The 12,943-nt window shown below is 53.4% G+C and overlaps 1 protein-coding gene across 1 annotated transcript; it reads right to left on the bottom strand.

Moving 5' to 3' along the window:
- Positions 1 to 309: 309 nt before the first annotated feature.
- LOC133359945 (zinc finger protein 16-like) lies at positions 310 to 12,612 on the bottom strand. The gene is made up of 4 exons (XM_061578509.1): positions 12,520 to 12,612; positions 9,677 to 11,118; positions 6,435 to 6,528; positions 310 to 2,542 (listed from the first exon to the last, which is right to left on the bottom strand). Exons 2-4 carry the CDS (start codon positions 11,088 to 11,090, stop codon positions 1,096 to 1,098), a joined length of 2,955 nt encoding a protein of 984 aa, XP_061434493.1. The 5' UTR covers positions 11,091 to 11,118; positions 12,520 to 12,612; the 3' UTR covers positions 310 to 1,095.
- Between the last annotated feature and the right edge of the window lie 331 nt (positions 12,613 to 12,943).

The following is a 12,943-nucleotide window of genomic DNA, read 5'->3' on the forward strand; positions in this document are numbered from 1 at the left end:
TAGTTGCTTAACGGCCAAATCACGTAACAGTCTTAACAAATATTTACTGTACCTACAACAAAAATCTTACCTTGTGCTGAGAGATTTCTCCTGTATTGGTCCAATTTTGTTTCAGAAATGCATTCAATTTTTTGTAACTTACATTTCGTTGAAATGAAGTTGTTAAGTAAACTACCCCCTGTGATTAAAACTAAAACTATACCCTAAAATCAAAACGGGGCCACCCCTCTTAAAAACACCCTCCCCCCCTCGCCGATATCTTAGTTTAAAAAAAAAGACAGACAAATGTTCCGGTAATAAGAATTATTTTAGTATATGTGGTGTTTAGAGATCGAGAGGTCAAGAGAGAGAAAATTGAATGCGTTTTTGTCACCAGGGGTGGCTGGGCAGTTCCATGTGGAAATGTTTGCATCGGCCGCGGAGGCCAAATTCTTTTTAAATAAACTGCCGCGCTACACATCGCACCTCCAATTAGCACGGTTGGCTACGTATGGTGCGAAAGAAGTTGAACATACGATAAAAATACAAAGATCCCCCGTATAGCCCGTAACAGACTGTTTGGACAAGTGCCATTAGCCAGCACCTATGAAGGCCAGCAACCACGCCCGGCCGCCTTTGTCTGCCCAGCGACAATGATTACACATCGCACCAGGTACTCATTTCATGCCGTGTCGACCTAGGGGAGGCTCAGATAATCGTCCCCGGTGTTGGCCGTGAGCGGGAATCGAACTCGGGTCGCCGGGTTTTTAGCGCAGCGTAGTGCTAACCGCTGCACCACCGCTCCCCATACACACACGGACACGCACACTCACATTCCTGGTGCTTCTGCACAGATCGAAATGGGTCTGTCCTCTGCTCCACGTGATCCACCCTCCACCCTCTTGTCTCGACCCCATTCTTTAGCGATACTTCCACGCCAACGGCGGTCCATGGCTGTCCGGCGTCTTCCTCCCATCTCCACGTCGTTCGCATCGACCTCGACATCGCTTCTCAAACGAGGGCCTCATCCTTCCAGTTCCCGTTTCGCGACCGACAAGGAGACCGAGCGATCTTGAGCTCCGAGTTCTAACTAGACCCCTTCCCCTCAGCCGAGTCTCAACTGGGGATTTCCTCCGGTTCCTGCTTCACACTCAACAGGGAGACGGAGGAGTCCTGAGCTCCGCGTTCCAACTTTACCCGCTGCTCCGTCTCGCTCCCTTGGCAATCCTCGGGCTCCCGCTTCACGATCGGCAGGGAGGGGAGGCGGCACGGAACAACCTCGCCAGCGGGCTCCACCTTCACCCCCGGCCACGCCTCGAAGCCTCCGACGTCCCCTTCCCGTTCCTCCTTCACTTTCGCCGAGGACACGTCTCCGCCTCCGCCTTCGCTCTCCGCCTTCATTACCCGCGGGCGCGTCCCGACAAAGCCGGCGGGCTTTTCCCGGCGTTCTTCTTCCAACGCGGCGGGCGCGGGAGGAGGAGGGCTCGCCGCCGCCTCTCCGGGGAAAGTCGCGCGCTCACCCCCAGAGTCAGGTGGTTCCGGTAGGGCGGCCGTCGCGACCTTGCGCGCGATGCACTCGCGACGCTTCCGCCTCGTCACGCACCCTCCGTCCGCCGCGTCCGCGCTTCCGGCGCCGGGGGAGCCGCCCGACGGCGTCAACGCCTCGGCGCCCTCGCCGCAGGCGCTCTCTCCCGTGTGGACCCTCTTGTGGACGACGAGCGTGTGGGAGCGAGCGAACGTCTTCGCGCACACCGTGCACCTGAACGGCCTCTCTCCTGTGTGGATCCTGCTGTGCGTGGAGAGGGTCCCCGCATACGCGAACGCCTTCGCGCACACCGTGCACCTGTAGGGTCTCTTGCCCATGTGGGTCCTCCTGTGCACGCTCAGGGCCCCCGAGTAGGCGAATGCCTTTCCGCATGTGGCGCACACGTAGGGCTTCTCGCCCGTGTGGATCCTGTTGTGGATGATGAGCGTCCCCGAGTGCGCAAACCGTTTTCCGCATGTGGCGCACCCGTAGGGCTTCTCGCCCGTGTGGATCCTGTTGTGGATGACGAGCGTCCCCGAGAGAGCGAACCGTTTTCCGCACGTGGCACACCCATAGGGCTTCTCGCCCGTGTGGATCCTCTGGTGGTTGCAGAGCTGCACCTCGCGCATGAACTCCATCCCGCAGACGGTGCAGTGGTAGGGCTTGCCGCCGGCGTGCGTCTTTTGGTGCTCGTGAAGATCCTCCGAGTGGTTGAACGCCAGTTCGCAATCGGTGCACTTGTAGGGCTTCTCCTCGGCGTGCGCCGCTTGGTGCTCGCGGAAGACCTTGACGTCGATGAACACCTTGCTGCACTTGGCGCACTTGTGAGACTCGCGCGCGTCGTGCGTCGCCTGGTGGCCGATGAATACATTCAGCGTGTCCGTGTTGAACGGGCAGTGGGGGCACTGGAAGAGCGTGGGCTCCGTCCACCCCCTGTGCCGCTTCATGTGGTCCTCCAGGGCGGGCAGGCTGACCACGAGCCACTTGCAGATCGGGCAGAAGATCTTCATCTCTCCGTCCGTCCGTTCCGCGTCGGCACTGGGGCACGCAGAGAGGCAGGCGGAAATTCCTTCCTTTTACATGTTTGACACAACGGGTAGGGTTACGTTTGGCAATGCCAAGGCCTCGTGGTGAATGGGGGACTAGGACAACAGGCGGCCATGGTCACACTCGCCGAAGCCTAAGTAACGTTGTGCCATTCATACTCTTTGCTTCTTTCGGTAGAGTCAGGGAGGTAGAAAAAATAATGGATCACGACGTTTCGATCGCAACACAAGCAAAAAAACTGCTGAAGCAGTTTTTTTTTTAAGCCAAACTAAACGATGTTCCCTTACTTCTAGATTTGAAGCCTTCGTGACTGCAAGGATTCATATTCTTGGGTTCTTTCGGTAAAGCCACGTAGGTGAAAAAAAATAGAAAAAAAAATCGAATTTAAATTTTATTCTTATTTTTTTTCACCGACGTGACTTTACCGAAAGAACCAACGAGTATGGATCCTTGCAGTCACGAAAACTTCAAATCTAGGATACTCCCTTGTTACCAGGTGCAAGGCCCCAGCTATGGGGTAGCTCTTTCTCACAAGCGCCTGAGGCCGTCGCAGATGACAGCTCATTGACGAAGTGGCTCATCCCGTGGACATTTATTTTTCCGCCAAATACTCTCTGAACGTGGAGGGGGGAAAAAAACCAGAGGACCCAGAGATAAATCCACGCTGACCACGGTGAGATACATGTAAAACTCCAAATATACAGCAGCAGCAGGCGTCAGGGGTGGGATCAAACCCACAACCTCCTCCATACCAGGCGAGGTAGTCAACATCTCCTAGTCACCGTGATGATGATGATGATGAGAGAAAGACACGCAAACTCCAAATCTACAGCAGCAGGCATGGTGCATGGTAAGGGTCGGCATATGACCCACGACCTCCTGTATACCAGGCGAGGTAGTTAACACCTCCTAGCCACTGTGATGATGATGTGAGAGAGAGACGCAGACTCCAAATATACAGCAGCAGGCGTCAGGGTCAGGATCAAATCCACGACCTCCTGTACACCAGGCGAGGTAGTCAACATCTCCTAGCCACCGTGATGATGATGATGAGAGAGAGACACGCAAACTCCAAATATACAGCAGCAGGCATCAGGGTTGGGATCGAACCCACGACCTCCTGCACACCAGGCGAGGTAGTTAACATCTCCTAGTCACCGTGATGATGATGATGATGAGATTCCTCGCCACCGCTCACCGGGAATTCCTCACCACCGCTCACCGCAGCGAGTCTCGCACAAGGAACGAGTGACGTCACTCACTCGCAGCCCCACCGCCCGCGTGACGTCATCGCGCCGGAAGATGGCTGGATGACGTCACGCTCGGGATGGAGGGGTGTGGGACGGGGGAGGTTCAGCTGGAGACGGTAATATGACGTCATCCATCGGGCTCGAAGTGCACCTGGCCTGGCACGGGCGCCGCGGTGACGTCACCGTCGCTCAGGGTACGGGTAGGAGGATCTTTGTCTTTGTAGCGGTGACGTCACTTGCATCCAGCCCTTTGGTGACGTCACCCTACACCCCCCCCCACCTTGGCAGGCGCGCGCCGGTTTGACGTCGTGTCGTTAATCTCGCCGCGAGCTTGACGTCACGCCACTATTGGCGGGCCGCTGGGAGACGCGAGTGACGCCACCCCCCTACCCGGCACGTGACGTCGTCGGTCCTGTGCGGCGGGGAGGTGTGTCCTTAATACGATGAGGATGACGTCATTTGCTCGCGACTGCGGGTTACGTGACGTCATGTCACCAATGCCCGGGGGGTGGCTGTGGACACCGTGAATTGACGTCACGCACAGAGACAGAGAGTCGAGGCCTCCGTGTTGCGTTGTGAAGTTCAATATCGCCACTGGGAGAGAGACAAAGGCGGCCGGGCGTGGTTTTGGCTACCGACCCCCTTCATAGGTACTGCTACTCGCTACTAACAGCAGCACTTGCAACTGTAGCCTGTGTGACGCTACCTGGGGAATCTTTATATTGGTAGGAACGAAGTGGACCAGCCTACAATAGATTATACTGGTAGGAACGAAGTGGACCAGACCACCAATAGATTAATGTGTCCGTCCGTCCGACTGTCCGTCCGTCCGTGTATCAACGTCGCCCCCTACTGCAAACACTTGGCATGACCCTGTCCGACAAGATGGCCGCCCGCTCCCCCTGCGAATTAAACAAGATGGCCGTCGCTTCCGGCGCATCACGGCAAAACTTTAAACTTCGCTTCAAAATTACTTTACTGAAACGCAGCACGTTTTTTTAACACAGAGACAAGAAACATTAACACAGAGACGAGATACATTTAATCGCCTTATTTGTGCACGAAAAGCACGGCGCGAGGCCTAGTGCGGCAGGCTTCGCGAGGCCTAGTGCGGCAGGCTTCGCGAGGCCTAGTGCAGAAGGTGGTGGTGGGGGGTGGTGGGGTGGTGGTGGTGAGGTTGGGTGGTGGTGGGGGGTGGTGAGGGCTGGTGGGAGGGGTGGTGTTGAGGGTGGTGTTGGGGGGTCTTTAAATCTCACAGCGTTTCTTGTCAAAACAAACACTTTTAATTAACGTTACACTAGAATACAGTAATTTTTTTCTTTAACTCCTCTATACCCGGTCGATATCCCTGTACCAGTACTAAGTATTATTCCTACCAGCCCATCCCGCAGGGTCCTGTTATCGTCCGTCCGTTTTTCCGTCCGTCCGTCCGTGTAGCAACGCCAAAAGGCGCACAACTCAAAGACAATGCACCATCAGAGTATGAGAGCTCGGGGCAAGCATCTACACTATGGAAACCTCATTTGCCAGTAATTTTGGTGCATTGTCTTTGAGTTGTGCGCCTTTTGGCGTCATCTGGTCCAACCCATGTGAGACTAGGCTCTAAGGAAAGCTGTCTTTTGGTGTGGACCAATCAACTTCAAGGACAGTGCACTTCATCAGAGTTATGTTCTTTTGTTTGTATTATGACTGCTGGTATTGCGGTCTATGCAAACATGACTCCTTGTAAAAAGGTGTCAGTTTTGTTGCCAGATAGAAGGGTAAAAAACCAATTATCATATTTTTACTGGCAAATGAGGTTTCCAAAGTGTAACATTCCCTTATAATTCCCTCAGATAGATTTTAATTAAAACATTTAAATTAATGAGGCTTTCCTGGCTAAACAAGTGTAACATTCCCTTATAATTCCCTGAGATAGCTTTTAATTAAAACTTGTAAATTAAAATTTAACTCACAGCGGCCTAAAGCCGACAGCTCGGCCTAAAGCCTCGAACAACGCCTCAAACTCTCCCTTCGTATCGTTCCTCCGCGTGTGTGCAAGGGTGTTAATGTTTAACAATGTTACATTCCCTGATGCTTTTAAATAGAAACATTTAAATTTAAAGTTTTACATAAATAATGAAAACAGTTAAATTAAAAATTAACTCACGGCGGCCTAAAGCCTGCAGCTAGGCCTAAAGCCTAGACCTAGGCCTCAAACTCTCCCTTCGTATCGTACCCCCGCGTGTGTGAAAGGGAGTTAATGTTTAACAATGTTACATTCCCTGATGTTTTTAAATAGAAACATTTACATTTAAAGCTTGTACATAAATAATTAAAACATTTAAATTAACAATTAACTCACGGCGGCCTAAAGCCTACAGCTAGGCCTAAAGCCTAGAACTAGGCCTCAAACTCTCCCTTCGTATAGTTCCCCCGCATGTGTGAAAGGGAGTTAATGTTTAACAATGTTACATTCCCTGATGTTTTTTTAATAGAAACATTTAAATTTAAAGCTTTTACATTAAAAACAACTCCCCCCCCCCCCCCCCCCCCCTCGTCGGCGGCTCTCCAGCCGAGAGCCAGGCCTGGGAATCTCTCCCCCGCTAGGGGTGTATTTGGCGGGGCTACAGCAGCAGGGGGCGGGGCTGGGCGGGGCAACGGTGGCAGGGGGCGTGGGCACGAAGTGGAGGGCGGGGCTACGCGGGGTTGGGGCGGGGTTAAGGCGGTAAGGGGTGGGGCAACGAGCTGGGGGCGGGGACATGGAGATGGGGCGGGGCCACGGGTGGCCGGGGCGGGGTTACGCGGGTGGAGGGCGGGGCCACGGGGCATCCACTTATTGGCGGCCATTTTTTGACATTTCATTTTATTATAGCCATTCAATTGTTCGTTCCTACCAGCCCACCCCGCAGGGTCCTGTTACTGATGACATATTCGATCAGAAAAATGTAAAAAAGATTTTTAAATATTATTTTTGAAATGTTATTTTTCAGCTTGGCTCTAATTGTCCACGGTAAACTGACGTTGCCTGTTAAATCACCACGGTCCCTTACGTTACAGCAAACTTCGGGGCCACTTCATGGAGTCGTGGAGTTCTTTCATTACGAGTACGGTACATTTCATTAAAGCGTGTTTTTAAAAAAGTTTTTTTAAATATCACTTATTTTTTTCTTTCGGTGCCTGGACAGCAAAAACCTTCCCCCACCCCCCACCGCTAAAGCCGCACACAGAGAGCCCGCCCAGAGCCCCGCCCAGTTGCGCTCCACCTCTGTAGCTCGCGGGATTCCTGCTGCACGGCATAGCCACGTCACTGCTCACTGTGACGTTGCTGCTGCTGCCGCCATGGAAGACTAGTCTCCGTCGCCATCTTGTTTCTGTCTCTATCTTGTCTCCGTCGTCTTTATCTCACCTTTGTCTCATCTCCGTCTTCTTCTCCGCCATTATCTTCGTCTTGTCTCCGTCTCGATATCCATCTTGTCTCGTCTGTGTTGTGTAGTGTAGTGCCTCAATAGAGCTCAATGTGTAGTGTATAGTGTAGTGTATAGTAGTGTATAGTGTAGTGTAGTGCCTCAATAGAGCTCAATGTGTTCGCTTACCGACCATTCCCCTGTTGACGACGGGCTGTTGTAGGTACAGTAAATATTCATTAATGCATTAACCACGTTTCTTTTAACGTTATGTGTTCATACTATTGGTAGTATGAGAATAGGTTTTCCCCTTTTTTCTGGCAACAAAACAGCTGTGTTAAGATGTTAAAATGCCAAACTGAAACCTTTTACAAGGCATCATGTCTGCATTAACCACAATACTTGTGGTCAGTATGCAAAGATAGACAAAAACTGATGCCAGATTTGGGATCAGCACCCCAAAATTACCTTAAATCCGTTGGAATTCCTTATGCCAGAAAAAGTGTGTTGACCAGTGTTATCAAAGTACGGTTTTTGTTTGCATTCTGACCACAAGTATTGTGGTCAATGCAGACATGATTTTTTGTAGGTTTCATTTCGGTGTTTTAACATCTTAACACAGCTGTTTTGTTGCCAGAAAAAGGGGAAAACCTACTCTCATATTTTGATACTGGTGTAGTGACATAAGAAGGGAGGGGCTGCTGGGGGCTCTGGGATCCAGGGAGGGCCAGGCGCTTAAGCCTCTTGGCGCCAGGCGTGGGTTCCCAGGCGGGTCAGACACTTACGCCTCTTGGCGTCAGGCGTTGGGTTCCCAGGCGCTTAATCCCCTTGGCGCCGCCAAAGGGGGGGGCTGTGTGTGCTCTGTGGGACATCTGGGGGCGCACAAGGCCCCACCCCTCGTTGGGGAGTGGGCATAAAAGGGGAGCTCCCTGGACGATCAGGGCCAGTCGTAGCTCAAGACCCAAGACCCAAGACCAGCCATCGGAGGACCCTGGGACGCTGTGAGAGCCAGTGGTGGGACTCTGGAACTCCCGACTCTACGACCTTGTGAGGGCGAGTTCCAGAGCGTAGCCAGAGTAGAGTATCTAGGCTGTGTACCTAGGCTGTGAACCTAGGCTGTAACAGAGTATCAGGACTGTTGGAGAGTTGGAGAGTTGGAGTGTTGGAGTGTTGGACTGTTGGAGTGCTGTTGAATCGTAATAAAGAAGTTACCTCTACAAGTGTCTCCGGAACCCGTTACACTGGCAAAGGAGGTCCCATGATTTTGGTAGTATCTTTACGTATTAATATCCACCGTTCAAATATTGCATAAGTACGTTTTTTGGGGTGAAAAAGGGTTAACTTTAGGTCCTGTCGTAACGGATTAAAATTTTGACGTGCATTTCCTATAGTTGCTTAACGGCCAAATCACTTAACAGTCTTAATAAATATTTACTGTACCTACAACAAAAATCTTACCTTGTGCTCAGAGAGATTTCTCCTGTATTGGTTCAATTTTGTTTCAGAAATGCATTCAAATTTTTGTAACTTACATTTCGTTGAAATGAAGTTGTTAAGCAAACTACCCCCTGTGATTAAAACTAAAACTATACCCTAAAATCAAAACGGGGCCACCCCTCTTAAAAACACCCTCCCCCCCTCCCCGATATCTTAGTTTAAAAAAAAGACAGACAAATGTTCCGGTAATAAGAATTATTTTAGTATATGTGGTGTTTAGAGGTCGAGAGGTCAAGAGAGAGAAAATTGAATGCGTTTTTGTCACCAGGGGTGGCTGGGCAGTCCCATGTGGAAATGTTTGCATCTGCCGCGGAGGCCAAATTCTTTTTAAATAAACTGCCGCGCTACACATCGCACCTCCAATTAGCACGGTTGGCTACGTATGGTGCGAAAGAAGTTGAACATACGATAAAAATACAAAGATCCCCCGTATAGCCCGTAACAGACTGTTGGGACAAGTGCCATTAGCCAGCACCTATGAAGGCCAGCAACCACGCCTGGCCGCCTTTGTCTCCCCAGCGACAATGATTACACATCGCACCAGGTACTCATTTCATGCCGTGTCGACCTAGGGGAGGCTCAGATAATCGTCCCCAGTGTTGGCCGTGAGCGGGAATCGAACTCGGGTCGCCGGGTTCTTAGCGCAGCGTAGTGCTAACCGCTGCACCACCGCTCCCCATACACACACGGACACGCACACTCACATTCCTGGTGCTTCTGCACAGATCGAAATGGGTCTGTCCTCTGCTCCACGTGATCCACCCTCCACCCTCTTGTCTCGACCCCATTCTTTAGCGATACTTCCACGCCAACGGCGGTCCATGGCTGTCCGGCGTCTTCCTCCCATCTCCACGTCGTTCGCATCGACGTCGACATCGCTTCTCAAACGAGGGCCTCATCCTTCCAGTTCCCGTTTCGCGACCAACAGGGAGACCGAGCGATCTTGAGCTCCGAGTTCTAACTTGACCCCTTCCCCTCAGCTGAGTCTCAACTGGGGATTTCCTCCGGTTCCTGCTTCACACTCAACAGGGAGACAGAGGAGTCCTGAGCTCCGCGTTCCAACTTTACCCGCGGCTCCGTCTCGCTCCCGTGGCAATCCTCGGGCTCCCGCTTCACGATCGGCAGGGAGGGGGGGCGGCACGGAACGACCTCGCCAGCGGGCTCCACCTTCACCCCCGGCCACGCCTCGAAGCCTCCGACGTCCCCTTCCCGTTCCTCCTTCACTTTCGCCGAGGACACGTCTCCGCCTCCGCCTCCGCTATCCGCCTTCATTACCCGCGGGCGCGTCCCGACAAAGCCGGCGGGCTTTTCCCGGCGTTCTTCTTCCGACGCGGCGGGTGCAGGAGGAGGAGGGCTCGCCGCCGCCTCTCCGGGGAAAGTCGCGCGCTCACCCCCAGAGTCAGGTGGCTCCGGTAGGGCGGCCGTCGCGACCTTGCGCGCGATGCACTCGCGACGCTTCCTCCTCGTCACGCACCCTCCCTCCGCCGCGTCCGCGCTTCCCGCGCCGGGGGAGCCGCCCGACGGCGTCAACGCCTCGGCGCCCTCGCCGCAGGTGCTCTCTCCCGTGTGGACCCTCTTGTGGACGACGAGCGTGTGGGAACGAGCGAACGTCTTCGCGCACACCGTGCACCTGTACGGCCTCTCTCCTGTGTGGATCCTGCTGTGCGTGGAGAGGGTCCCCGGATATGCGAACGCCTTCGCGCACACCGTGCACCTGTAGGGTCTCTTGCCCATGTGGGTCCTCCTGTGCACGCTCAGGGCCCCCGAGTAGGCGAATGCCTTTCCGCATGTGGCGCACACGTAGGGCTTCTCGCCCGTGTGGATCCTGTTGTGGATGACGAGCGTCCCCGAGTGCGCAAACCGTTGTCCGCATGTAGCGCACCCGTAGGGCTTCTCGCCCGTGTGGATCCTGTTGTGGATGACGAGCGTCCCCGAGAGAGCGAACCGTTTTCCGCACGTGGCACACCCATAGGGCTTCTCGCCCGTGTGGATCCTCTGGTGGTTGCAGAGCTGCACCTCGCGCATGAACTCCATCCCGCAGACGGTGCAGTGGTAGGGCTTGCCGCCGGCGTGCGTCTTTTGGTGCTCGTGAAGATCCTCCGAGTGGTTGAACGCCAGTTCGCAATCGGTGCACTTGTAGGGCTTCTCCTCGGCGTGCGCCGCTTGGTGCTCGCGGAAGACCTTGACGTCGATGAACACCTTTCCGCACTTGGCGCACTTGTGAGACTCGCGCGCGTCGTGCGTCGCCTGGTGGCCGATGAAGACATTCAGCGTGTCCGTGTTGAACGGGCAGTGGGGGCACTGGAAGAGCGTGGGCTCCGTCCACCCCCTGTGCCGCTTCATGTGGTCCTCCAGGGCGGGCAGGCTGACCACGAGCCACTTGCAGATCGGGCAGAAGATCTTCATCTCTCCGTCCGTCCGTTCCGCGTCGGCACTGGGGCACGCAGAGAGGCAGGCGGAAATTCCTTCCTTTTACATGTTTGACACAACGGGTAGGGTTACGTTTGGCAATGCCAAGGCCTCGTGGTGAATGGGGGACTAGGACAACAGGCGGCCATGGTCACACTGGCCGAAGCCTAAGTAACGTTGTGCCATTCATACTCTTTGCTTCTTTCGGTAGAGTCAGGGAGGTAGAAAAAATAATGGATCACGACGTTTCGATCGCAACACAAGCAAAAAAACTGCTGAAGCAGTTTTTTTTAAGCCAAACTAAACGATGTTCCCTTACTTCTAGATTTGAAGCCTTCGTGACTGCAAGGATTCATATTCTTGGGTTCTTTCGGTAAAGCCACGTAGGTGAAAAAAAATAGAAAAAAAAATCGAATTTAAATTTTATTCTTATTTTTTTTCACCGACGTGACTTTACCGAAAGAACCAACGAGTATGGATCCTTGCAGTCACGAAAACTTCAAATCTAGGATGCTCCCTTGTTACCAGGTGCAAGACCCCAGCTATGGGGTAGCTCTTTCTCATAAGCGCCTGCGGCCGTCGCAGATGACAGCTCATTGACGAAGTGGCTCATCCCGTGGACATTTATTTTTCCGCCAAATACTCTCTGAACGTGGAAGGGGGAAAAAAACCAGAGGACCCAGAGATAAATCCACGCTGACCACGGTGAGATACATGTAAAACTCCAAATATACAGCAGCAGCAGGCGTCAGGGGTGGGATCAAACCCACAACCTCCTCCATACCAGGCGAGGTAGTCAACATCTCCTAGTCACCGTGATGATGAGAGAAAGACACGCAAACTCCAAATCTACAGCAGCAGGCATGGTGCATGGTAAGGGTCGGCATATGACCCACGACCTCCTGTATACCAGGCGAGGTAGTTAACACCTCCTAGCCACTGTGATGATGATGTGAGAGAGAGACGCAGACTCCAAATATACAGCAGCAGCAGGCGTCAGGGTCAGGATCAAATCCACGACCTCCTGTACACCAGGCGAGGTAGTCAACATCTCCTAGCCACCGTGATGATGATGATGAGAGAGAGACACGCAAACTCCAAATATACAGCAGCAGGCATCAGGGTTGGGATCGAACCCACGACCTCCTGCATACCAGGCGAGGTAGTCAACATATCCTAATCACCGTTATGATGATGATGAGACACGCAAACTCCAAATATACAGCAGCAGCAGCAGGCATGGTAAGGGTCAGGATCGAACCCACAACCTCCTGCACACCAGGCGAGGTAGTCAACATCTCCTAGCCACCGTGATGATGATGAGAGAGACACGCAAACTCCAAATATACAGCAGCAGGCATCAGGGTTGGGATCGAACCCACGACCTCCTGCACACCAGGCGAGGTAGTCAACATCTCCTAGTCACCGTGATGATGATGATGAGATTCCTCGCCACCGCTCATCGGGAATTCTTCACCACCGCTCACCGCAGCGAGTCTCGCATAAGGAACGGGTGACGTCACTCATTCGCAGCCCCACCGCGCGCGTGACGTCATCGCGCTGGAAGATGGCTGGATGACGTCACGCTCGGGATGAATGGGGGCGGGCGGAGGTTTCAGCTGGAGACGGTAATATGACGTCATCTATCGGGCTCGAAGTGCACCTGGCCTGGCACGGGCGCCGCGGTGACGTCACCGTCGCTCAGGGTACGGGTAGGGGGATCTTTGTCTTTGTAGCTGTGACGTCACTCGCATCCAGCCCCTTGGTGACGTCACCCTACACCCCCCCCCCACCCTGGCAGGCGCGCGCCGGTCTGACGTCGTGTCGTCAATCTCGCCGCGAGCGTGACG

This window comes from Lethenteron reissneri, chromosome 66 (assembly GCF_015708825.2).
Source record: "Lethenteron reissneri isolate LAM-NWPU_2019-01 chromosome 66, ASM1570882v1, whole genome shotgun sequence".
Lineage (NCBI taxonomy): Eukaryota > Metazoa > Chordata > Hyperoartia > Petromyzontiformes > Petromyzontidae > Lethenteron > Lethenteron reissneri.